We start from the raw sequence: 25,592 nt of genomic DNA, 5'->3' as shown, positions 1-25,592 counted from the left end.
CCCACTCTGCCACAGTGAACAGATCTACCATCCACCCTCCAAAGGACCCCATCACTGTCACCATCATCATCACTATCACCATCATCATCACCACCACCATCATGTCCCAATTCTATTTCCTTAAGATGATAGTACAGATTTCCTAAAGACCAGCTCTCCCAAAATAGCACTAAAATCCAGAAAGGACCATGGGGCTGGAAGAGACCTGTGGGATCCAGAAAGGAGCATGGGGCTGGAAGAGGCCTGTGGGATCCAGAAAGGACCATGGGGCTGGAAGAGGCCAGTGGGGTCCAGAAAGGGCCATGAGGCTGGAAGAGGCCAGTGGGGTCCAGAAAGCCATGAGGCTGGAAGAGGCCAGTGGGGTCCAGAAAGGACCATGGGGCTGGAAGAGGCCAGTGGGGTCCAGAAAGGGCCATGGGGCTGGAAGAGGCCAGTGGGGTCCAGAAAGGGCCATGAGGCTGGAAGAGGCCAGTGGGGTCCAGAAAGGACCATGGAGCTGGAAGAGGCCAGTGGGATCCAGAAAGGACCATGGGGCTGGAAAAGGCCAGTGGGGTCCAGAAAGGGCCATGGGGCTGGAAGAGGCCTGTGGGGTCCAGAAAGAGCCATGGGCAAGCTGCATCTCTACTGACGCATGTTTCATCCTGGCTCTCATGGATTCACTTAGGGCAATGGAGCTCCCATTCATGCTTGGAGGAACTAAACCACCACTATGACAGTCTCTTAGGAGCATTCCATCATCCTGCCTCGCTGATGGGCTGGCTTTCAGTAATGAGAGCCTTGCTCTGACAGTTTTCACAAGCCTTTGTGAACTACACCTCCCTCATTCCGTTTCTTACCCCTCAAGGTTGCCAACCCCACTGCTGTCCAACACTAGGAAGAACTCACATGAGGTTCCCACCTTGCAGTTGTGATCTCTGTGTGGAATGAGTTCACCCTTATAATTGGCCATCACACCTTAGTCTCTGTGGGTACAGTGGTCCCCCAGTACTATCAGTATACATACACACACACACACATATACACACACACACACTTGCATTTGCATACTCACATGCACACACATTCACATACACCACAATACATACTCACATATGCACTCACACATACACTACAGACACATACACACATACTCACATGCACACACCACACATATACATACTCACACAAACATACTACACACATACACACTCTAAAACACACTCCATACCCATATACATATTCACTCACACACACCACAGACACATACACACACACTCACATTCACGTACCACACACATATATACTCATACAAACTATATAACATACACACACACCCCACACACATATATACATATTCACTCACACACACCACACATATATACACACACACAAACACATACACACTCACACATACTTCACACACATTATATACTCACACACACTAACATACACACACAAATATACACACATATACATTCACACACTAACACATACACATACAAACATACACACATATATACTCACAAACACACACACATACACCACACACACATATACACACATACATACACACTCCCACATACCACTCGCACACCATACACCACTCACACACCATACACCACTCACACACCATACACCACTCACACACCACACACACATACACACTTATACATACACACACCACACACACATATGCACACATACATATTCCCACACACCATACACACATACACACACATAGCATAGTCACACACTAACATGCACCATACACACATACACACAGCATTCATAAACACATACCACAGCACACACATACACACACATCAGATAAGCTTCCATAGTCCTTCCTTCTCCTTCCCAAGGGCCCTGACCTCCACCTAACAATGCCACACAATGGCTCATAGGATGGTGAGGCCTCTTACTTTTCTGAGAACCAAAAGCTTTGGTCTGACCTAGGGCCTGCTAGAGATACAAATGACTTGCCCAACTAGACCATCAGAATCAACATTTAATGAGATTCCTTTCAGGGGTAATCCTCCCAACCATTAACCACAGAAGGACTACACTGGAGACAGACCCTCCGGAGAGGCCTCTGGTGGTAAACAGAATCGTCTGCTAGTCGTTGCTAGTCTAATCTTTTTCTACCAAACCCCAATAACTTCTAGTGGCCCCACATCTCTGTTACCACTTGGACATGGTCCTCAACCCTTTGATGGACCATTTGCAGAAAACAATATATTTTTAAGAGGATAAAGTAAGTGGAGTCGGGGAGAGAAATCATATAGAATTGCTAAAGATGTAGGATGGGTTGAGAAGTGAGAGTACAGAGGAGGGGAGGCTGGACGAGCCTGGAAAGCCTGGCTTCTTCCCCTCTGTTCTGTCGCCCTTCCCTGGGAGACTCGTGTGCCAGAGCTTCCCTTTGTTTCCCACATGACTAAAGCGCACGGGTCCTGCAGAGTCACATGACTCACACCGCTGGCTCCATGGCTGTGGCTACCCAGCTCCTCTAGCTCCCTGAGAGTCCAGAGGGCCTGCAGACTTGGCACAGAGCACACCCACCTGCCTTTGTCACAGCACACTAAGAAGGTTCTCTGTGGTTACCTGGCTGGGGAGAGGGCTGCTGGGTCTGCAGGCATCAGAGCATGGCGGGGTCCTTCCAACTCCTGGCCTGCTTGGCGTGTGTGCTCCAGATGGGTGAGTTTCCCCTCTTTGTTCTGAGCCAAATAGAACAAATCTTAGCTAGGTCTCCCCTCAAAGCTCAGCAGCCCAGTTTGCCCACAGGCCTCCAGGTCTGTTCAGGAGCAAAACTACAGGTTACAGGGCTGTGGTGACAGGGGGCAGAGGGCCAAATCTTGGTCTTGTCTTAGGTTTCCAAGTGACTTGGGGCAGGGCCCTGACTTCACAAACCTCACCTTAGCATTCACCACCATCCCTATCTTTCCCTGCAAGGGGATAAATCTCTGGAATTAAGAAGATGGTGCAGGCTCTGGACAGACTTTGGGTGTTGCAGCACCCAACTACTTCATGGACAAGGAGAGAACAGCTTGTGGGTGTGTTAGAACAAACATGAGGATTGTTCTATGTGGGCGATCAGGCCAAAGATAGAGGCTGTATGTACTAACCTTCTAATGGGAACACCATTATTAGTCAGGGTTCCCTGGAGTCACAGAACCTATGGAATGTGTCTATATCTTAAGAGGATTTATTTGAATGACTTCCAGTCTGCAGTTTGGGCAGCTGTCCACTTTTGGGAAGTCCCCAAGGATCTAGTACTTGCTCAGTCTCACAAGGCTAGGTGTTTCAGCTGGTCCTCTTGTATAGACTGGAATCCTGAAGAAGTAGGTTCCAGATGCACTAGCAAGAAAGTGCTAGCAGGCAGAGAAGAACAAACCCTTCTTTTTTGTGTTGTCCTTATGTAGGCCTCCAGCAAAAGGTATGGCCCAGATGAAAGGTATCTACCACCACACCTAGACCTGAGCTTTTCGAGGACACTGTGCCTCAAGATCCAGATCAAAATCGTGTGTCATCCCACGTCAATATCCAGAACAAAAGCCTGTGTCATCCAGCCTTTAGATCTGGATCACAGGTGTGCCATTTATTTACTATCTGGATGGTAGTTCGTTCCCGATGTAGTCAAGATGACAACCAGGAATAGCCATCACAAACACTATGGGGTGGGTGGGAACGATTCCCCGGGAACAGAACTTTTCAAGCAATGCCAGGTCTACCTGCATTAGAACCAGGGGAGCATGTTAGTTGAAATGCAAATTCTTCAGCTCCATCCATGACCAGCAGAATCAGAATCAGGCAGCAAGACCCTGAACCCAACATTGCCAGCCACCTTCTGAGGGGGTGCCAATGCCCAATGCAAATGAGAGTGGCAAAGACACAGCCCAGAAGCTCTTCTCTCTCAAGCAACCCTTTCTCCAGCCCCAGCCTGGGACATCCTCTTCATAACCATTCCTCAGGAATGCCTGCTCCATCACATGCATGGCCGCCATATGCCATATGCTGATGTCATGACAGCCTGAGCTGTCCTGGGGTGGGGCCAGGTAGAACTGATATATGAACATTGGTGTGTGTGGATCCAGCCCTCTTTCTTCCAACTTATACCCTGCCATCACACAGTGGAAGAGATGGAGATCAGTCAAGTCTGTCTTTTCCCTAGGCTGAGACATCTCTCTGTGAGGGTGGGATCTAGGGGGGTAATCATGTCCCGGCCTAGATTGGCAGATCTGTGAATTGCAAAGGACATAATATTAATACCAGATGCAAACTTCAAATACTGGTATTTATTCATAGCCTTGGGCATGCCAGTTGCCTAACTTTGAGCCCTATAGAACTAGTCCCTGTCACTCAGATCATTGAAGCCAGGAGGAAATGGAAAGTTTAGTGAGTAGGTCTTTCCTGTTCCCAGCAAGCATTGTGGGAAATTTTTCTCAGCTGAGGAAGCCCTACATAGAGGAGGGAAGCAGAGCAGAACCAGAGCTACCCTAAAGACCAGGGCAGGACAGCTACATGAGCACACCCTGTGATGGGCACTAGATGGAGGACAGGACCAGCCTGTGGCTCTGTGTCTCCATCAGCTCGGTGACTGGAACTCATTCACAGCCATGTCATGCCCACATGGCTGGAGAAACAGAGCTAAAGGAGATGCCTGAGGGGAGATGGAGAGCAACCAGGCCTTCAAGTCACATTCCTTAGACTCACCCATCCTGGAACCGTCTGGGTACACCATTAAAGGATAGAATGCCTGCTGTTCATATCTTCTTCCTCCTCTCAACTTTTCCCCACTGACAAGCTATCCTGCCACCTGCCAAAGCAAACAAAAAAAATGGCTGAAGAGCAAGAGAGCCAGGTGGAACAAGGTGATCAGTGAACAGCAGCACACCCCAGCTTGGCCTGCCCCGTCGGTGACGTTTGATGACTAGGATGAACATAGCTTATCCATAGAAACCTGACTCCCTGGGTACCACAATGCCCAAGAGACCACCGCTGGAGCCACGCTAGCATGCCCAGGTGGTTTTGAGGAAAATGGTCCCTTATGGATAACCATACTCTTCAGGCTGACTCCAGGTCCACTGGAAATGTAATCACTGGAATGGGGCGAGGGACAGAAACACAAGTTTTTGGAGGACTCCAATTCTCACAGACATGATGCTGTCCCTCCTGAAGGCATAGTCAGTCCATTATGACTCCCCACCTGGCCTCATTCCATGCCCTACCCCCAAATCACAGAGATCTGTCCTATAAAGGCCACCATAGCCAACCTGATCTTTTCTAAGTGTCATCCTTTGGCCCCTTATCCCACCATGAGGCTCACTTTCCGGTCTGGACCATCTGGTCGACCTTTAAGGTAATCATATGGAAACATCAGATGTTTGAATGGTGTCTGTTCTTACTCCACCACAAACTGAGAAGTAGTGTGACTGTGTTCAGCACCTCACAGTCAGTCAAAACAGACTCACTGCAAATCCTGCCTCCTTCCTCACTGTGGGACCAATGGAAATCTTTGATCAGCTGTGGCCAAAGCAAATGTTTCCAATTCTGATCGGGTCCAGTTTCGCCTCATCTTCTGCAGCTGGGCTCCTTTGTCTTTCTACTCCAGGGAGCCTTTGGGATAGTGCATTAAACTCTCCCTGGCTGCATCATGATTAGAAGAGGTGGGAACTGAAGCCCCCCCTCGAGGGGCACCCAAGGAGCATCAGTGGATCACGTGATGCACAGCTCTGCCAAAGCTGTAAGGTGGAACCTTTTCCAGTAGCTCTTTACTGGTTAGCAGGTGGCTTATTTTTAAGTACCTAAAAGCTTTTAACTAGACATAGTCTAAAATATTCTATGCATTGTCAATTTCATTCAAATTTGGCTTTCAGACCTAGTGGGGTTTTTCCCTTTTTTTTCTTAAATTTTTAGTTGTTCAAGAGTCTTATTATATAATCCAGGTTGGCCTAGGACTTATTATGCAGCCTAGGCTGGCCCTGAATTTAAGATCTCCCTGCATCAGCCCACTGAATACTAGGACCATAACTTTTGAAAGTTGGGGAGAGATAATGCAAGGTGGGCATTCACTGTGAACCAACTGTGTCCCTGGGAGGAATGGCATCGTGGCAGAAAGAACTGGTATGCTCAGCCAGTCAGAATTTTAGACTTGGTCACTTGAGTAAACGTCCAGATATAGTTTTTCATGGAGGACCCAGCAAGCCAACAAACATGGAGACTCACCTATGGTCCCACGATCGATTCTGAGCCAGGGCTGGAGCCCCTGCCACTCCATCTAATGGATGCACCATGGAAACAAAGCAACATTGAGGACAATGAACTTTCATCTGTGTGTAGTACACTGCCTGATGCAGGGCCATGATGAGTCAGAACTCTCTGGGCTTATTCCTCCCCATAATGTCGCAGTTGGTCATTCCATCCCTGGGCTATCTCTTAACAAAGCACCTGTCACTCAGACTGATATGAGGTCATGGTGAGTCATGGTTCTATGGCTTTCCTCCTGTAAATGGTATTTTTACTGTATCATTTCTGCTCTGGGATTTCATTGTTTATGGTGATTCCTTCCAGGCTTAGTGAATGCCTGCTGTCATTCCTTGCTGCCTTAATGGCCTTAGAAACAGAAACCACTTCCTAACATCTCAGTTTATATTTTCCTTACCAGAGCTGGAATGGTCACCTAGGCTCGGCTGTACCAAAGCTGGCATGGTCCCACCATCCCTGGTGGCCCAGCTCTGGAGGCAGATACTTCAGACAACAAGAATCTGGGCTTCTCATTGACCCCTGGATGCTTCCAGACACAACACACACAGGAGAGACCCTACAGAAAGGGCCGCAGTCCCAATCAGGGAGTCCTCCCTACCACTTCTTAGCAAGCAGTCATGAGCTGTCAGAGGTGATGGTAAATGTCACCACCAGATGCCACGAGCTAGATGCTCTGCCAAAGCAAATGTCTTTGTTCTCTGGACAATGCCTGCTAAGGACATCTCACCTTCTGCCTTGAGTCCTCAGGGTGGCCCTGAGGATTCTGCCTAAGATAGAGCATCTCTCTTTTGAACCCACTCAGCAAGGGAGCAAGGAAGCAGTGCATCTGCGAATGGGAGCCGAGACAGAGCCTCTAAACGAAGGGTCTCCGTGTCCCCTTAGGCTCCCAGAGCCAGCTCTACCTGGGCCGTCCACTTAGAGCACACTTTAGAATATTTCACAGCAGAATGAAGATCCGGGAGGAATTCACAGAGGCATGCTGCCTGGTGTTAGAGCGACTAAGTTAAGCCACTATTACCATCTTCTGGCACAGCCAACTGAAGCAGCATGCCACCAGCATACCTCCCGTAACAGCAGAGCCCTCACCATAGGCCTACCTGGGATCCTGGTCTCCTCTGACTACTTTTGGTGTTGCTGTGGTCGTTTGGAGTTCATCATAGGAGTGGGTAACTAGGGGACTTTCCCCCTAAAACTTCAGGACAAAAAATGTATTGTTTTCCTTGCAAGCCCCCTCCCCCTTTGGGTGCTTTTTCGTTGAAAACCTTAAATGTTACTCTCCCTAGCTGAAGGTCTGCCAGACAATGAGCAGGTGAGGAGCCAGTGAAGAAGCATCATAAACCTGTGTGAGCTTCTGAATGTACCATGTAGTTTACAGAGAAGGCTGGATAAATAACAAGGAGACACTGTATCAGCTACTGCAGCCTTAAAAAAAGAAAAGAAAAGAAAGAAGCCATGTCTCTGGAGTTTAAGCTGTTCCTATGCAGCTTGTTTTATTTTTGTTTAATCAAGTGAACAGAAGTTTTTTTTTTTTTTTCCCATGGGGAACAAAAGAATATTTTGCACCTGCTCTTAAGTAACTGAGCACAGTATGTGGGGAGGGAGGTGTAAGAATATAAATAAGGGAGGCAGAGCCAGCCAGAGGCAAGCTTCATCTCTGCCACTGGTCAGTCACCAGATGACTTTGAGAAGTCACTTGGGCCTTCCAAGGCCCGAGTCCCCCCTTCTCTAAAACGGGGCCAGTGATGACATCTCATGGGGTTGTCATGTTTTCAGTGAGATGGAGAATGACTGCGAACAACCTCATTCTTCAGCAGTCTGGCTTCCACGGCCCATCATGCACTCTCTCCTCCTCTGACATCCATGCCTGATACAGCAGTCTGGCCTCCATGGCCCATCATGCACACTCTCCTCCTCTGACATCCATGCCTGATACTTTCCTTTTCCAGTTTTTTGAGAGTCCCTATGTAGATAAAAATGGCTTGAACTCCCAATAGCCCTCTTCCCGAGTGCTAAGGCCATAGGTACACACCGCAGTGTCCTTCACAGTCACACCTTAAGGCTTGGTTCCTTGTTCCCTGTGCACAGACTGGTAAGCCCAGGTCTCCATGGGATTCATTCTCTGGACTCCTGCACACATGTACCTCCTCTCCGTTGGGTTCTACCACCCCTGCCTGCTATATGCAATCCCTGAAGACTCTTTCCACCAGCCCCAGTCCTTCTGAAAGTCTAACCCCCTTTCATCCCAGGGTACAGGGGAGAGATGCCAGGGCTAGGTTTAGTGCTCAGAGAAGAATATTCTGGCAAGGGTGATTCATCAGATAACAGAGGTTGAATAGGAAAGATCTGGCAAGTGAAAATGGGCTGATACCATGTTCAGACAAAGGCAATATTGTGTGTATCTTTCATCGGAGCACCTGGCAGAGCACAACATAATTACATGTTCACTGATCTTCCTCCAGCTCGATGATAGGGGACCCTGTTCATCTTTGTCCCCACAGCTCATAGCCCAGCACCTGGCTCAGTGTGCGGAAGTATCCAATAAATGTTTGCAGAATTGATGAATGCACAATAGCGGACAATGTGTGGGCAATCTGTGCCTGACTCAATGAGCCTGCAAAATGCAAAGGTCAAGTCTAAGGTCACAGAGGGAAACTGAGGTAGGGGCTGAGGGGGCACATTCATAGTCCCAGCTGTTAGGAAGCTGAGGCAGGAAGATTGCAAGTTCAAGGCCTGTTTGAACCACATAGGGAGACCCTCGCAATCCAAAAACAAATGACAAGCAAACAAAATCAAATGTGCATGGTGATTTATGTCTGTAATCTAGTACTCAAGAGACTACAGCAAAAGACTGACATAAACTTAAGTCAGATCAGAATATACAGTGAATTCCAGGCCAGTTTGAGTTACATTGTCAGACAGACAGACAGTCAGACTGACCTGAGGAAACTTTCTTCAGCTAGAAGTCCTGACAGGATCACCACAATTTTCACACAGGTTTGAAAGGCAGCCAAACAAGTTCTTACTAAGGATAGACGTCCAGCCCTCCACTAGAATTCAAACTCGTAATTCAACTTGTCCAGAGCAAAAAGAGATTAAGCCTAAGGACAGGCCATGTGAAATAAGACTGTGGCTTAACTCCGGGATCTTCCAGCGCTGTGCCCACACAGGCTCTGATTGGACATTTGGCACCAGAGCCCCAGGTGCACAGAGCTTGCTGCACTCTGCAGGCGCGGCGCATTAGAGCCACCTGGGGCAGGACTTGAACGGAAGGGAAAAGGTGGGGAGGGGCAGGTCAACCATCCTCTCCCATCTAGAAAAGGTAGTGAGCCCAAGAGCCGCCATAATGAGCTTCTGCAAGCCGCAGCCTGGACCTGGACATCCTCTGGCAGCAGTGGCGGTACCGGGGTGGTCCCTGCAGCCGTGGTGGTTCTGGGGTGTTCTGTGCAGGAGTCTCCTGGGTACCCACAGGTGTATGGGCTCCGCAGGAGATGGACTAGCAGTGGTGGTGTGAGGGCGTTCCAACCCAAGAAGTCAATGAGGCTCACTGACCACAAAGAGCGCTAAGCTTAGCATTAGGAAAACCTGGCTTTTCTCTTTCCTATTCACCTGGAGGTTGGCCTTGATTTACACATCTGCAACACTCTCTGTCCTGTCTTTCTCCTCTGGGTGCTTTCAGGACAGGTGACATGGTATAAACAAAGGGACGGTGTATAATACAATTTGAATTACTCCTCGTAAAGGTCCCTTTTGTGCACTGTGCCCCAGGGCACTGGCTAGGCAGGCTCAACCGCCTGCCTCCTCTGGGGAGGTACCACCCCCTGGCATAACCTTCTGAAGCTGGGCAGGTCACCTCCATAGCCACAGGCCCCCCGTGGATTGCCAGCGCTGGGTGAACTGGAAGCAGCATTCAACCTCCACGCCCCTTGGCAGCACCTTCTGAAGAACGTGGTTCACCAGGTGGAAGAAGGCAGGGAAAGTGAGGCTGGAGCAGTGGTTCTCAACCTGTGGGACACACGCCTTTTGGGGGAGGGGGTTGATTGACCCTTTCATGGGAGTCACCTAAGACCATCTGCATATCAGATATTTATAACTATGATCCATAACAGTGACAAATGACAGTAATGAAGTAGCAACAGAAATAATGTTATGGTTACAGTTCCACAACATGAGGAACTGTATTAAAGGGTGCCAGCATTAGGAAGGCTGAGAACCACTGCTCTAGAGACACGATGCGGTGTGCACCTGCACAGAGCAAAGAGGCGGTAAAGTTCCCAGGACGCCAGTCTTTCTCTGCCTGAACACCGCCCTTTAAGTAGCCACCCAGGACTCAGTTCACTTGGGCCGCCTCTAACTCTAAAGGAACTTGTTCGTACCAACTCTATGGATGTGCTTCAAAGCACACCTCTAGGGCCTGGGTTTCTTCTCACCTACAAATAAAGACTGTTAGCTTCTTCCGGTGAATCACAGCTTCATGCCCTTAGGGCGCTATCATGCAGGCTGTGGGTCCAGGCAGGTCTGAGTGGAACCCGGACTTTGCCTCAACCTAGCTGTGACCTCAATTATTTAACTTTTCTGTTGCCTCGCTGTATTGACATGTAACAGAGGGTGTCTACATTTATCTCCAGGATCACTTGTGAAAAGTACAAGAGACGCTTTGGAGAATGTGCTCAACACAGAGGCGCACAGTAAGTGATTTTATCACCATAAGGATCTTGTAAGACGGGATACCGTTAAGTAGGTCAGCAACTCCTTTTGATGGGGAGAAATACTGAAGAGTAGTGTGGGTCACTGGGTCTGAGGACTTTCCGGTCTCACCTCCTTCCCCTTAGTCTTGGTAGAGCCGATCTAGGGAGATGCCTCTAAAGTCAGAAGTGGGGTTCCAGCAGAAAGGAACTGAGCGCTCCCTGGGTCCTAGTGTTTGCAGCCCTGCCTCCGGGAGTCGAGTGGAGTGGAGTGGAGACGCCACCAGAGGTCTAGGACCGGGTCTCCCCCAGGGTAAGTCTGATGTGTCCCTGGCCCGCAGACGATCCGGCGCAGCGCTGGTCCATGCAGGTGCCCGCGGAGGTGAGCGCCGAGGCTGGCAACGCGGCGGTGCTGCCCTGCACCTTCACGCACCCGCACCGCCACTACGACGGGGCGCTGACGGCCATCTGGCGCTCGGGCGAGCCGTTCGCGGGCCCGCAGGTGTTCCGCTGCACCGCGGCGCCGGGCAGCGAGCTGTGCCAGACGGCGCTGAGCCTGCACGGCCGCTTCCGCCTGCTGGGCAACCCGCGCCGCAACGACCTGTCCCTGCGCGTCGAGCGCCTCGCCCTGGCGGACGGCGGCCGCTACTTCTGCCGCGTGGAGTTCACCGGCAACGCCCACGATCGCTACGAGAGCCGCCACGGGGTCCGGCTGCGCGTGACTGGTGAGGCGGGCGAGGGGCTGACGGCTGCTGGGACCCAGCTTCCCCACATTCCTGTCCCGAGAGCGTCCCGGGTGCTTGGTACTGAGAACTTGGTAGAAATGGAGAAGTTAGGTCCCAGGAATGGCCCGGCTGGGGGGGCGCTAGTGGGTGGTGTCCAGATGCTCGCAGATACCGGGCGTTGGCAAGGAAGGATGGGAAAACGAGCAATCAATAATTCTAAAGACCGGAAAGGTTGCAGTAGGAAGTGCTCCACCTGCACTGAAGGGTTTCTCATCCCTATCCCCACCCCACCCCGTAATCCATCCCCTGTCCCTAGAGCACTGTGCTGCGACTGGCCCCTCCCTGCGTCGTGACTCTTTGGTGGACACCAACCGCAAGCCCGCCGTACAGTCCAAGCAACACACGAGTATTCACTTGCCAAATCTCAGTGAACCCATAAAATAAGATCACCATTTTACACATGGGGAAGCTGAGGCAAAGACGAGAAATGGCTTGCTAAGGCCATCCTTACAATAGGACCCAGGCAGCCTGGAGCCCAAGAGCCCAGCTCTGGGCTTACCTCCTCCCTCCAGCTTACGGGGTGGCGCTACCCCTTGGTTCACCAAACCGTCGGCTCTCTTACGCTCCCACGAGGCGTTGTGCTCGGCGGGGTGACCCACGCCGACCTTCTTCCCCCGCAGCTGCGCCGCGGATCGTCAACATCTCCGTGCTGCCCGGCCCCGCGCACGCCTTCCGCGCGCTCTGCACCGCCGAGGGGGAGCCCCCGCCCGCCCTCGCCTGGTCGGGCCCCACCCTGGGCAACAGCTCGGCTGCGGGGCAGGGCCAAGGTCACGGCTACCAGGTGACCGCCGAGCTGCCCGCGCTGACCCGCGATGGCCGCTACACGTGCACGGCAGCCAATAACCTGGGCCGCGCCGAGGCCAGCGTCTACTTGTTCCGCTTCCACGGTGCTCCCGGAGCCTCGACCCTGGCGCTCCTGCTGGGCGCGCTGGGCCTCAAGGCCTTGCTGCTGCTCGGCATTCTGGGTGCTCGTGCCACCCGCCGCCGACTAGGTGGGTGCACCCCAGATCTGGGTGGGTGAGATGGGGGGAAGGGAAGGGTCCCTCCCCTTTTTGCCGGTCCACCTGACCTTACACATCAGAACATCCTTTCTGCACCTGCATCAGCTCGGTTCCTTCTCTCTGCCTGGAGCCCATGAGGTGGAGCTCTTTGCAGTTTTGCCTTTTGCAGAGTCACACAGACTTCTTTTAGTAACTACCACACCACAAATCAGTGTCCTGTAAAGGTTGGGTCTCAGGCTTCTCCCTTACTGTTTAACTAGCTCCTTAAGGTTATGGAGCATGGTGCTGGAACAGAAAGATGCTCAGTTGTGATTCCCAGCCAGCGCTAAGAGGCTGAGTCTGCAGATCTTTGCAGTACCCCATGAGAAGGGTTCTCCTAGACCCCAGAAGTTGCAGAAGGCAGGGGATATCCTGCGATTCCGAGGTCTTAATAAGTTAGGAGAGCTCAGCCCAAAAATTTCAGGACACACGAGCTTGGAAATCATAAATGGCACACCTGGCCTGGGAACCCAACCACTTTTAGAGAGCCCCTCCATGATGCTGTCCCTGGCCTTGATGGGGCACCTGCTGAGGACCCCCGGAAAGGGAGGGACCTTCTCAGATCCTCTCAGTCCTGGCCGACCAATAAAGTTAGCCTCCAACTCTCGAGGGATGCAATGCAGAATTTGTCTACCGGCTTCAGCTGCTATCCTTGCTGGGACCCTGCCGTTCTTGCTGGTTCCTCAAACTTCTCAAACATGTTGTTTCAGGGTCCCCAGAAAGGCAACTGTGTTCTACTGGACTACGTCTCTCTTAACATCCCAACCCCCCCCCCACACACACACACACGAACGCACGCACGCACGCATACGCACGTGCATGCACACGCACACACAGGCGCGCATACACACACACTCGCGCCTCCCTCATCCCACCCCTGTCGTGTATCAGGTTAAGTCACTCCAGTTAGTGATCCATCTGCTGCATGTTGCACATTTCCTGGGGACCACTTCTCACAGTGGGGCAGGGCAGAGTGTGCCGCTGGTGTGTGTAGGCTGGAGGCCACTGTGCAAATTCCCATCTCCTCTTTCTCTGTATCCCTCACACAGATCACCTGGTCGCCCAGGACACCGCTCCGCGGTAAGTACTCACTGCCCTTCCCCACTCCACCTGTGCCTAGGCACAGGGCAAGGCTAGGGCACTAGGCTGGACCAGGGCCTGGATCATACCCGGAGCACCCTGTCCCTCCCTCTAGCACACCACAGAGTGGGCCAGGCTGACTTCCTACTTCATTCCGTACACAAGGAGCTTGGTGTCTATGGCCCCAAAAGTGAATACCACCAAGCTTGTTGCCCCCAGCTTTCTAGAAGTTAACCCCGTAAGGGTGCCACTGTGGGAAGACTCATTCTTCCAGGCTTACTGCTGACGGCTTCCAACTGAAATCACCAAGAACCTGGCTTAGACGAAGGATCTAGCAAGACACTAACCCAGAGTCTACCCTTTCCTCTTCAGTGTCTACCCCAGTAAGGGCCCTTGTTGAGGGAGAAAGAGCTCAGCTCTGGAGCACTGTGCCTGGAGCACTGTGCCTGGAGCACTGTGCCTGGTGCTGGCTGGGAGCATTGTACCTGAGTACTGTGCCTGGAGCACTGTGCCTGGTGCTGGCTGGGAGCACTGTACCTGGAGCACTGTACCTGGAGCACTGTGCCTGGAGCACTGTGCCTGGTGCTGGCTGGGAGCATTGTACCTGAGTACTGTACCTGGAGCACTGTGCCTGGAGCACTGTACCTGAGTACTGTGCCTGGAGCACTGTGCCTGGTGCTGGCTGGGAGCACTGTACCTGGAGCACTGTGCCTGGAGCACTGTACCTGAGTACTGTGCCTGGAGCACTATGCCTGGTGCTGGCTGGGAGCACTCTTTCCAGTTGCTTCTCAAGTCTTGACAGCCTCAGTCATATACGCATTTCCTTTACTGACACACAAGACCAGAGTCACAACACTGCCTGCTGTTCACTCGCCTAACAAATATTTACCAAGTATCTACAACCCAGCAGGCAATAACATGGATGGTAGAGACAGGAAATCCAGACTCTCACTCCAGTGTGTACAGTTTTGCACAAACATAACAAGACCATGTGAGATCCGCAAAGGAGGAATTGGAAAGCAGTGATAAAGCAGTGTTCAGTGGGCGCCAGGTGGCCACGACTGCTTTAGATTCTTTGAAGTCATGGCCCTGAAGATGCCAAGAGGAAGGCTGGGGCCCAGGGTCATCAAGGTGGTAGGGATATCCCAAGAGTAAAAACTCTAAACGTAACTTTTATTCTCCTGAAGTAATTGTCGTCTCTGAGGCTCACTGCCTCCGTCTGCTAACCTAGGCCTAGTCCTGGAAGCTTCAGGCCTTTGTACAATCTAATCTAGGCCTAGAATGTTTTCAGCCTCTGAGACTTACTGTTGAATAAGCTCACCCTTTCTAGCTCTTTCTGGGCTCTGGCTGGTTCAACTCAACTGTTCTGGCTCAAACTCCTCTCCCAGCTGACTGATTCAATCATCTCTCTCTCTCTCTCTCTCTCTCTCTCTCTCTCTCTCTCTCTCTCTCTCTCTCTCTCTGTGTCTCAGCTTCTCTTGAATTGCTATGCTTGGCCTCATACTAACTCTGGCAATCTGTTCTGATCTTCTGGCTCCTTCTCGGTCTCTAACTTGTTTTCTCTTCAGCCTGTCTCTCTACAGTTGTCCCAGTCAAATTACCTCCTCTCTTTTTTCTCTCTGCACTGCTCCCATAAGTAGTTTCCCTTTCCTCTCTCTTCCCGATGAGAGTTGGGCATATCCTATTTTTGTCAAATATTCCTCTGATTCGTCACTTTGTCTGCCACTCAATTAGACATCACTTACAAACGTGGGTGCTTCCTTCTACAAACTCACTTTACCTTCATTGTTTGGGATTAAAGGTGACTGCTAAGGGCTGAGCCACACATCATAACTAGAAACAGGGGTTTTTTGTTTGTTTTTTTTTTTCTGTAAATAACACAATCTTTCGGGCTTCATAGTGTGATCAAACATCCTGCAACAGAAAACTGTAGGTAGAAAGGCCAGGTGGGATTTGGAATGGACACAGGCATGGGGGGGGAAAGCATGGAAATGTGGATTGAGATGGCAAGGTTGGGGTGATTCTGGGTGAGGTGGAAATCAGAATGGTTTGGGATCATATGAGCATGAGAGGCTGGATCTGAACAGAAGGGCCCAAGAAACAGACCCAGAAGGAAGCCCTTGTTTCTTCTGTCTGGCGGGCGGCAACCAAGGGAAGGGATTCTCTGGGGTCAAGGCCGGGAAGCAGGATTCCCAGGGTTGGAGCTGAGTCTCCTGGTCGCAGAGACCAGGAGGGAAGAGAATAAGGGAGGGGTGTGTGCTTTGTCTCACACAGTAGGTGGGAGGCTGGAGGGGGGATGTCTGGGAAGCAGTCAGACCTGAGGAGATTGGGGACATGGAGCCATCCACCCCCCCAAACCTCTGACAAAGTCGCTTTGTAGGAGATGGTAACTGATCAAGGAAGCTGTCACCAGCAGCATCCCCCTGTCTTCCATTAATCAGTCCCCCAGCCTTGCCTCTTCTGGCTCCACTGCCTTCTGTATGGCATCCTTTTTGACCTGTTCTTGGCGGGTACAGCTTGGGAAGTCAAGGACCTCGCCAAATATTGGGTGGTAAGTCAGTTTTTCTCCTGTCTGCAGGGCTCAGGCTCAGGAGTCCAATTATGAAAATTTGAACCAGGTGCATCCCCCGGGCCAGCAGCTGCCACGTGTTTGCTGTGAGGAACTCCTTAGGCACCACCATCCAGTCATTCACCATGAAAAATAAAGGACAGCACCTGTACAGCTCGTAATTCTCAGGTTCCTTGGCAGCTGTGGGCCAGGCAGCATCCAAGGGGACCAGGACCCTGCTCACAGAGGTACGGAGCCCCACAGTATTATGACAGTGGAGCCAGCAATCAGGATGTTTAAGTATGCCCACACGAGCCTCAGCATGAAACCTCTGGAAAAACTACCCTTGTTTTTTCTTACTTAGTACTACATAGTAAACGCAGACAAGAAACTAGCCATAAGGTCTGGAGGTCCAGGCTCCAGTCTGCTCTGTCATGGACTTGCAGTGCCCAGTGTGCTCTGTCATGGGGCTTGCAGTGCCCAGTCTGATCTGTCATGGACTTACAGTGTGGACATTTCCTTCACTTATCTGTGGCTCAGCTTCTCCCCGAAGGAATAGAAGATCTGAAGGGACTGCATAAACTCCAACTCTAGCTCAAAGGTGGGCCTCTGGACGTGCTGAATTCTTAGGTAGGTGTGGCACTGCTCAACCTTTTGCAGACCAAACCACTCCAGAGAACCACCTGAGGCTGGGGCTGTGCAAACTGATCAGAGTTATAGCAAACCCTGGAAATGTTAGAGCAAGAAGCGTGGAGCCCTTGCCTCCTGAGATCACTCACACAGACTGAGCCCTCTGCCCAGCTGTGATCATATCAGAAGGCCCACGCTTCCTTAATCTGGGGCCCACCGAGAGGAAGAGACTGAAGACCCATAGTCTCAAAGCATCTGAAAGCCATATGCCAAAAAAAAAGGGCTCTGGGTGCCTGCGGTTATGGCAGCTGTGGCTCTGACCTCTCTCCGGAGGGCAAACCCTCCTAGGATGTGAAGGAGGACTCCAGGAGGACTGGCAATGTCTCCCCACTTGCCCAAGCCCAGCCAGGCTAACTTCAAGAGTGGTGCCTTCCCTGTTTGTACTTGGTGTGCATTTCTTGGTTCTATTAAAGGAGAGAGGTGTACTTGGGACCAAGTAAGCCATGAGACAGGAGGCTAAGGAGACCATGGCTTTTGGGGGAACAGTTTCTGTATGTTAGGGGCTTCCCACTGCACTAGAGCTTCAGCCAAGTGTGATGACAATTCATAGTTATCTCAGGATCCGTTGAGAGCTGTTAAGAAAGCACAGGGGCTGACATCTGGACCTGCTGGCAGATGGGAGCATTAGAGCATCTCCGTCAAGGGCCTTGCATCACCAAAGAATAATATAGGGATGTGGTGAGGATGTAGATTAGAATGTCATTGGCCTTAGGAGCTGTCTTCAAAGCCAAGAAAATTCTATTAATTACTGATTACCTACTGTGTTGTGTTGAGAACTGGTATTGAGGGTTATGAAACTGAAGAAGGCATCGGTATCAGTCAGGATGGGCTAGGCTGGACTGCACCAACAAGCCCCAAAGATCATAGTGGCCGAAAATGGTCTTTGCTTTGCACTGTCTCAGTCAGGGTTCTCTAGAGGGACAGAATTTACAGGATACATATTTGAAGAGGGGGGAGGGGAACGGGGAAAGAGAAAGGAGGAGGCTCCCAGGCTGTGGTCCAGCTAGTCCAACAATGCCTGCTTATCAAAGGGAAGTTGACTAATCCACCAGGTTCAGCCCATGAGGCAGATAGTCTTCAGTATACATCAGAATCCGAAGACGTGGGCTCTGCCGCCGTGAAAGAATGGATGGACGTGCAAGCAAAAGCAGGCAGGGAAAGAGAGACAGCACCCATCTTCCATGTCTTTCTGGAAGCTGCCAGCAGAAGATGTGGCCCAGGTCAAAGGTAGAACTTTCTGCCTCAAAAGGTCCAGATTCAAAGCGGGTGGGTCTGCCCACTGCAAATGATTTAGTTAAGAAAATCTCTCTCGGGCTGGAGAGATGGCTCAGTGGTTAAGAGCACTGACTGTTCTTCTGAAGGTCCTGAGTTCAAATCCCACCAACCACATGGTGGCTCACAACCATCTATAACAAGATCTGATGCCCTCTTCTGGTGTGTCTGAAGACAGCTACAGTGTACTTACATATAATAAATAAATAAATCCTTAAAAAAAAAAAGAAAGAAAGAAAATCTCTCTCACAGTGTGCCCAGCTGCTTGGGTTTTGTTAAGACCGTATGTAGTCAAGTTAGCAACCAAGAATGGCCATCACACCACCCCACTCCCGTGGCTAACTGGCAGGAGATTCACTGTTGTTAACTGGGAACCCAGATCGTAAGAATCCATCACTGATGAGAACTGCTAGACTGAAGGTAAAAGGAATCCTCTCTGAGACATCCTACTGTTCACCCAAGAGAACAAGCCCTAAACAGTATGTGAGGAACACTAGAGACATTTTTGAGAACACTGAGAATGGCTGACCCCACAGTAAGCTCTTCCAGAAACTCTTAAGTTTGGACATACACTGTGAGCCCAAAAGCACGCTTATAAAGCTGACCCAGTCTTGTGAAGCCTTCCTGGGAGGGCATATGTAAAGATAGTAATGGATTGGCTCTGCTGATGGGGGAGACCATGGGTAGAGACTGAAGGTAAGAACAAGGGGTATTTGCAACACAGAACCCAAGCAGAGATGGCATTATCATTAGTTTCTGGAGCATGAAGGAGGCAGGGTGTGGCCAAAATGGGTAGAACACTGCTGGATGAGGGTGCTGCCCTGCTGTGGGCCAGGATATGGGTTTGAGCCAATAAAAAGTCTGTTAGCCAGCCGGCGACTATACAGGGTGTTAGGGATCCCAAGCCATTCTCATGGTGAATAGATAAACATGGAAGCCATGTTCTAGGTTGACATATTTCAGTTAACAACAAGTTAGCCAGAAGCAGAAATACAGAAGCTCAAAAGCAAGGTTAGTACATTTAGAGACTTTCCCACAGCCACGGACAAGGATGGATTAGGTCTTGGTTTCCGTTTGAGCAGGCAGTACTGTCTTACGTGCTGAGTTTTATGTCCCGATTGGTACTTTCATCCTGGAGCTGTGCTCAGGTCTGGGGACCCGTTACAGCCTTGGCAGGGGTGAGAGTTACAGAAGTTGGCACTCAAGGGACTGAGCATGGTGCTAGCCTCCTGGTACTGCTGGGCAGGGCTGCCTCTTTTCATCCATCACCTTCCTAGTGCTACTACCCAAGGGATGCCTGTGTCAGGATACCTAGGGAGTTGTTTAAATATCTATGCTGAGCACTAGCTGGCTCTGCTGACCCACAGGGAAGGGAAGGGACTAGAACTTTAAGCAATATCTTCAGGAGATGTTACTCCTAAGGCTTTTAAAAATCGTTTTCAACCACCCTCCCTACACACACACACACACACACACACACACACAGCTGGAAAGAAACATCACCGTGCCCACCGCCTCCACACAACATCACCCATAGACTGTGGTTTGCTTGCTGCCCATCTGGCTGAACCATTTGCAAGTAAACAGCAGACTTCATGAACCTAAGTACCTTGAGGAACGTGTGCACCCACGTGTCCTGTGTGTTACAGTTAGTGAATCTACCTTACAATCCATCTTTGCATTTCCCCTATTTCCCTCAGATTGTAACCTTCAGTTTGTTTACAGCCAGAAGCCAGCTGGTTCTGAGGCCAGCTGGAGTCTGCTCTCTGATGGGCTGGGTTCTGATCACGGTGGTGGTCTTTGCTGACTGACTTATGTGCAGTAGCCTTCTCTAAAGCTGCAGGCCTCAGGGGAACACCCCAGGGCAGTGGTTCCAGTGATGGGCAGCAGGAGCCCAAGGAGAGCTGCCATCTCCATTATCAATCTACTAAGCTACACAGAGCAGCCTTGTGATTGGCTTCCAGAAAGCACAGCCATGGAACAGCCTGTGACCGTCTCCTCTGAGCTGTCCCCAAAACCTAGATGGGATGAGATATCTGTCCTCCCAAATCTAACCTCTGAGCAGGCTCAGCTTGTCCACTGGCAAGCAGGGAGCAGAGAGAGACACAAGCAGTAGCTGACATCATCATATTTGGGACTCAACTCCCCTCTGGTCGGCCAGGAGTCAAGGGCAGGATCCCAAAGACAAACCGCTTTCAAGACTGCACTTCCCAATGCGGAGCACACCTGGAACCTTCTGGTTCTTCAACCCTTACACCCTGTGATTCTCTCTGGAAAATGAAACTGGTCTTACACAAAGATGGGGAGCCGTGCCCCATACCCAGGCAGCTCTGTCATTGGAGAATCACAAATCACTGTTAATCCTACATGGAATCTGCCAGTTCTCCAACCACAGCTTGGCCCACTCCAGGATTATCTTTTGTGTCCACCACCCTGGGTGCTAAGGAGGAACAGCAGCACCCCAACACTCAAGGCAGATTTCCATGGCAGACATTCTTGCCTCTCAGCACTCACAAACATTTCTGCTCATCACAGACCTTGGGGGCCTCTGCCAAGCTTCCAAGGCCTTCCTGCACAGGTCAAGGCCACCTTACACATATTCCAGCTATCAAGGTTCTTCTGATTTGATGGTTTCCTGTCCGCACCAGTTTCTAACTGCCCCCCCAACCCCCAACCCCCGAGAGCGTGCTTACACACACATTGAGTTAGAAATTTTCTTTTTGAAACTGGAGGTCTGTCTTACCATTGTGGTGAAATATTAAAACAAAACAAAGACTTAGTCATCACAAATCAACTAACTTAAAAGCTCTCTTAATGTGATTTATGTATGAGAAGCCCTGCCAAGCAGCTTGCTGTGAACAATGAAGAAAGGCTCGGCTTGGGCAAACCGCAATGTCCTTTATTTGCAGAATTTCACTTAACTAATTCTCACGGCTTTCAGTTTCTCACCATCATTAAAAAAAAAAAAAAAAGAAAAGAAAAGAAAAGAGAAGTGTCCTTTGTACAAACATGGAAAATACTAAACAACGAAGAAGTAAATATTGCACAGTTAATGACCAAAATAAAACTGTGGGGTTTTGTTGTTTTGTTTTATATAGAGTAGTTTTTACTCAGGGCATGGGGAGGGGAGTTGAGAGGGTCGTAGAGACTGAGAAAGGCAGAGAGAGGGAGATAGAGAGAGAGGGAGAGAGAGAGAGACAGAGACACAGAGACACAGACAGAGACAGAGACACAGAGACAGAGACACAGAGACAGAGAGACACAGAGACAGAGACACAGACAGAGACAGAGACATAGAGAGACAGAGACAGAGACACAGACAGAGACAGACAGAGACACAGAGACAGAGACAGAGGAGAGGAGTAGAGAAGTAGAGGCCGGCCATGAGCACGTGGAGAGAGGGAGCAGGAAGGCAAGAGCAAGTGCCACATTGCGGTTGTAAAAGTCACACTAGCTGAGGTGAGCAAGCCACAATACCAATCTCCGATAGAAATTATCTGAAACCACAGAAAGAAAATTTTTCTTCAGTGCTCAGCAGTATTACATGTCACACTGAAAAGCAAGTTATAACCAACATTAGCACTTTCATTAGTAAAATTGGAGCAGCATATTTTTCTCCAAGTTATCCTCATGAGGAATCAGGAAGCTGTGCAGAGTGAAGGGGACTACGAATAAGCACGTGTCCCCAGCTCTAGGAGCCTCCCCCAACATGATCAGCTATTACCTTAAAGTGAGCTGTGAAGTTTAGCTAACTGAAGAGCAGGTGTAACCCTGACCACTGGCTAACCATGTAGATAGTCAGTGAAACTGGTCCTGGGCAGTGACCACTATTAAAGAGGCCTGTGGTTTAACTCAATGCTAGGTTAACGTGCCAACTAGAGAGCACAATGGGAACCGGTGCCACCCAAGTATGTGTTAGAGCAATTCACTCTGCCTGGCCCAAAGGAAGTGACAGCTCTAGGGCAGGGTCCAGGATAAGGCAACAGAGCACCAGGACGAGACGGGCAAGGATGTGCTCTCCCTGCATCTGTGAGAGCCGAGTGTGTTCCCAGCATCTCCTTTGTCTTAGCGGAGACCTGGCGCTGCTAACCCTTGGCACAGTAGTGTGGACTGACTTGGGCATTTTGCCCCCAAAAGCAGTTTTATCAGACATCACATTCAAAGATGACTAAGGACTCCAGCCACTTAGCAGAGAGGACTAAGGGGTGGGGGCAGGGGAGGTGGGAGATGGGTCCTGAGGTAACAGAGAGGAGAGCAGGTCCTTCCTGGATGCTCCAGGCAGATCCACAACCAACAGGCAAGATCACAAGGTACCATTCTGTCTCAGACACGCAGAACCAGAGAGCCCTGGCATAGCCAAGGCTGGGCTGGAAGTGGACTCCCAGGCCAGGTGGGGGGCAGGGAGAGGTTGAGGCTCTCCACTAAGGGAATCGAGGTATTTATATGTGCCTTGACTTTGCCCATGATTCTAGACATTGGCTTCCTGCTTTGGAAGAAATAATTTTTAGAAGATACCTTTGAATACCAGTGTCATCAACTGGATTCAGACAGAGAGCTTAAACTCACCAGAGCTTAGACTGGCTGGCCTTGGAGGAGAAAGACTGCTGGCTAATCACAGGGAGATTCTACACTTCACGTTCACTGACACCAAAAACCAGAAGACACAGGGAGGGTGGATGCTTAGCCAGCAAGACACCCAACAGTCATGTTTAGAGCCAAGGTCAACTGTGCAAGGGCTTTAGAGCTGTGTATGGTGGGGGCTGGCCTTTACAGCCACCATCCCGCTGAACCCTGTTCCAGCATGGCTGTAGAGCAAGGAAGGCCCCTCCGCCCCATGTGTGCACTCTGAGGAGGTAGGTGATGCCTGGAGAGGCAGAAGCCCTTCCACTGAGGCCAGCACTCCCATCTATTCCTGGGAAGCTGCAGGAGGCTCTGGAGTCTGCGATGTCTGCCTTCCACACTGCTCAGCCTCGGCCTGGCTTGGTGACAAGGACATCGAGTGCCCGACACTGTCTCTGATGCCATGACTTGCACTCCCAGAGTGAACTATTTTCCTAGCAAAGCTGGGTTTCTCTTTCAGCAGCCAGCTAGCCTGTCTGCAGGCAGCCTTCTTTGTTCTGAATTATTTCATATTTTTAAAGACTTAGACCAGTGCTTCATAGAATCTGAGGCAAATAATTCTCAAATGTTAAGCAAGGATGAAAAAGGTGGCACTTTTATCAACCAGTTAAAAGTCAAATAAATTTAGTATCAGTCATAAAAATCTGCATTAGCCTTCAATTCAGATTCATCAGTTATAATCAAAGGTTGATTTTATTGTTTATATTTTTACAGATAAAATTTACAAATATTATAAACTTTTAAAATTAATTGATTCTCTAAACTGTACACACTAGACTCAAACATTTCACATTTTAGGATGTTGGTAACTTGGTTCTCCTTGGAGAAAGCATACAAACACAGGGTTTCCTGGTCACACACCCACTGGTGCTTGTTCAACTGTCCAGCTTCTACAGTTTTCTTCTGGAGTGAGGACTGAGATGGGAAGCAGAAAGCAGCAGAAAGGAGGCTGAGACAGTGACTGGGGTGTCCTTTAGCAGGGTTCCAAGACATGTCTACTAGACAGACAGATCCCTGGACAGTGACTAGGGCATCCTTTATCAGGGTTCCAAGACATGTCTACTAGACAGACTTGTTCTGTCCAAGAAGAAGTTCTGCAAGCTTCCAAATGCGGGGGACAGACCCCACTAACTGTATATCCCATCTTTAGTCAAGGCTCTTGGTGGCCACTCATAGATTTTACACAGATATTTTTAGGCCTAAACCCATAAAAAGAGAGACATATTTTAAGCTGGACCTGCAAAACCCATTTGGGGCCATTTTTGAGAAGTATGACTATATTGACAGAAGTCAAATTAGGAACTCTACAGGAAGCAACATGAGCAAGAGATCTGAAGGGAGAGGAGCACTGTGCCAGACAGGTAATGGGGACTCAGCAATGACAGAAGGCACGGAGCTACTCACAAAAAGCCAAATTTCTCAAATTCCCGTGACTCGGCCCCTTCTCTCTGGACATATGTTCCAGCATGTCCATGAACGTCATCCTTATTTACCTAAAGAAGAAGTACAAAGTCCCCCTGCCCCTCGACAGCAGGGCCTGCAGAGAACCTTGACTTACAACAGGAGAACTATGTGGGAACTCCACATAGACAGGTGGCCAAGGAGACCCAAAGGATTCCAGTGCCCTGGTGGCTGTGGTCAGTGCTGTCTGGGCTCCCGCTACAGGGACCAAATATGACACACCTGTGCACAGCACAGCTGGCAGAGTGTACACTATCACATCATTTCAGACAAGCTCACTTCCAGAGGAGGTCACTATCTGTGCTGTCCACTGTGGTCAGGGTTAAGTGACATATCTTCATAGGACTCATTTTAATTCCACTTCTTCGTTCCGTTTGTTGAGATGCTCTTGATACACACCTCACACCGCCTCAACCTTGTGATCCTCCCACTTCAGCCACTGATGTGCTCAGAGGATAGGTGTGTACCACCACTCCTGAATTAATCCAGTGTAGTATCTCCAAAGAGCAGTAACATAATACTTTTAAGCTGGTGTGTTTCTCCACATTACAGAAATGCAGAATTTTACATCGGAAGAATACAATGGAGTTCCAAAAGAGGGCTCTTCATGCCTCCCAAAGTGGTCAGATCTGGCATTAGGAGTCTTGACATTTAAACAAAGCAGGGAGACAGAAGTGCAGACATACCAAAAACTCTGTCTGGCACATTCCCCAAATGTAAGTGGTTCTGTACTCAGGGGAACTTAGTTGCACTTGTGGAAGAACATTCACTAAAACGGCCACTGGACAGTAGGAGATAAGCACACACCCAGAATATCTGATGCTTCAACTGCACCTCAGTTGATTCCAGGCAGAACCCAGCTCTGTGGAGAAACTGAGCCAAGGTACATGCACAACAGCACGGCCAATGTAAACACGGGGCAGCAGTGCTCCCAGGGCTGCAGCCTCACTACCGGATGTTGTCCAAATAATGCACTTCTGGATAGAGACGGTTAACAAGAAGGGCCAGGAAGCTTTTCCCATTCTGAAGGCAGTGGCCAGGATGCCTTATAAACTGGACAGCATGCAGTATCTGGTCCTGATACTCCACATACTGCTTATTCAGCGACATGGACTCAAGAGCCGTCAGCACCTAGACGATACGAATGACGAGGCATTTATTCCAGGAATGCATA

The 25,592-nt window shown here is 50.0% G+C and overlaps 2 protein-coding genes and 1 long non-coding RNA gene across 15 annotated transcripts in view; 1 reads left to right on the top strand and 2 right to left on the bottom strand.

The window, feature by feature from the left end:
- The window catches only part of LOC116087388, a 60,086-nt gene extending 47,554 nt beyond the window's left edge, over positions 1-12,532 (bottom strand). For 7 of the 9 annotated variants that reach the window (XR_004117407.1, XR_004117408.1, XR_004117405.1 and 4 more), the window contains exons 1-3: positions 10,668-11,151; positions 4,690-4,792; positions 2,581-2,693 (exon numbers count right to left, since the gene is read on the bottom strand). This is a non-coding gene — a long non-coding RNA (uncharacterized LOC116087388). Of the gene's footprint in view, positions 1-2,580; positions 2,694-4,689; positions 4,793-10,667; positions 11,152-12,206 lie in introns of those variants that run through there. The other 2 variants (XR_004117412.1, XR_004117413.1) reach the window with 2 other exon arrangements.
- Positions 2,601-18,452, top strand: Siglec15 (sialic acid binding Ig like lectin 15). Its single transcript, XM_031366110.1, has 6 exons — positions 2,601-2,673; positions 10,866-10,925; positions 11,264-11,647; positions 12,328-12,699; positions 13,797-13,827; positions 16,406-18,452. Exons 1-6 carry the CDS (start codon positions 2,622-2,624, stop codon positions 16,530-16,532), a joined length of 1,026 nt encoding a protein of 341 aa, XP_031221970.1. The 5' UTR covers positions 2,601-2,621; the 3' UTR covers positions 16,533-18,452.
- A 5,165-nt stretch (positions 18,453-23,617) lies between these two features.
- Positions 23,618-25,592, bottom strand: part of Epg5 (ectopic P-granules autophagy protein 5 homolog) — a 90,051-nt gene continuing 88,076 nt past the window's right edge. For 4 of the 5 annotated variants that reach the window (XM_031366099.1, XM_031366100.1, XM_031366101.1 and 1 more), the window contains exon 44: positions 23,618-25,549. In XM_031366099.1, coding sequence (XP_031221959.1) covers positions 25,367-25,549 — 183 coding nt within the window. In that variant the 3' untranslated portion in view covers positions 23,618-25,366. The remainder of the gene's footprint in view (positions 25,550-25,592) is intronic. The other variant, XM_031366103.1, reaches the window with a different exon arrangement.

The sequence above is a fragment of the Mastomys coucha genome, unplaced genomic scaffold (assembly GCF_008632895.1).
Source record: "Mastomys coucha isolate ucsf_1 unplaced genomic scaffold, UCSF_Mcou_1 pScaffold13, whole genome shotgun sequence".
Lineage (NCBI taxonomy): Eukaryota > Metazoa > Chordata > Mammalia > Rodentia > Muridae > Mastomys > Mastomys coucha.
Note: the sequence above shows the minus strand (reverse complement) of the source record. Positions and strands in the feature narration are given on the sequence as shown.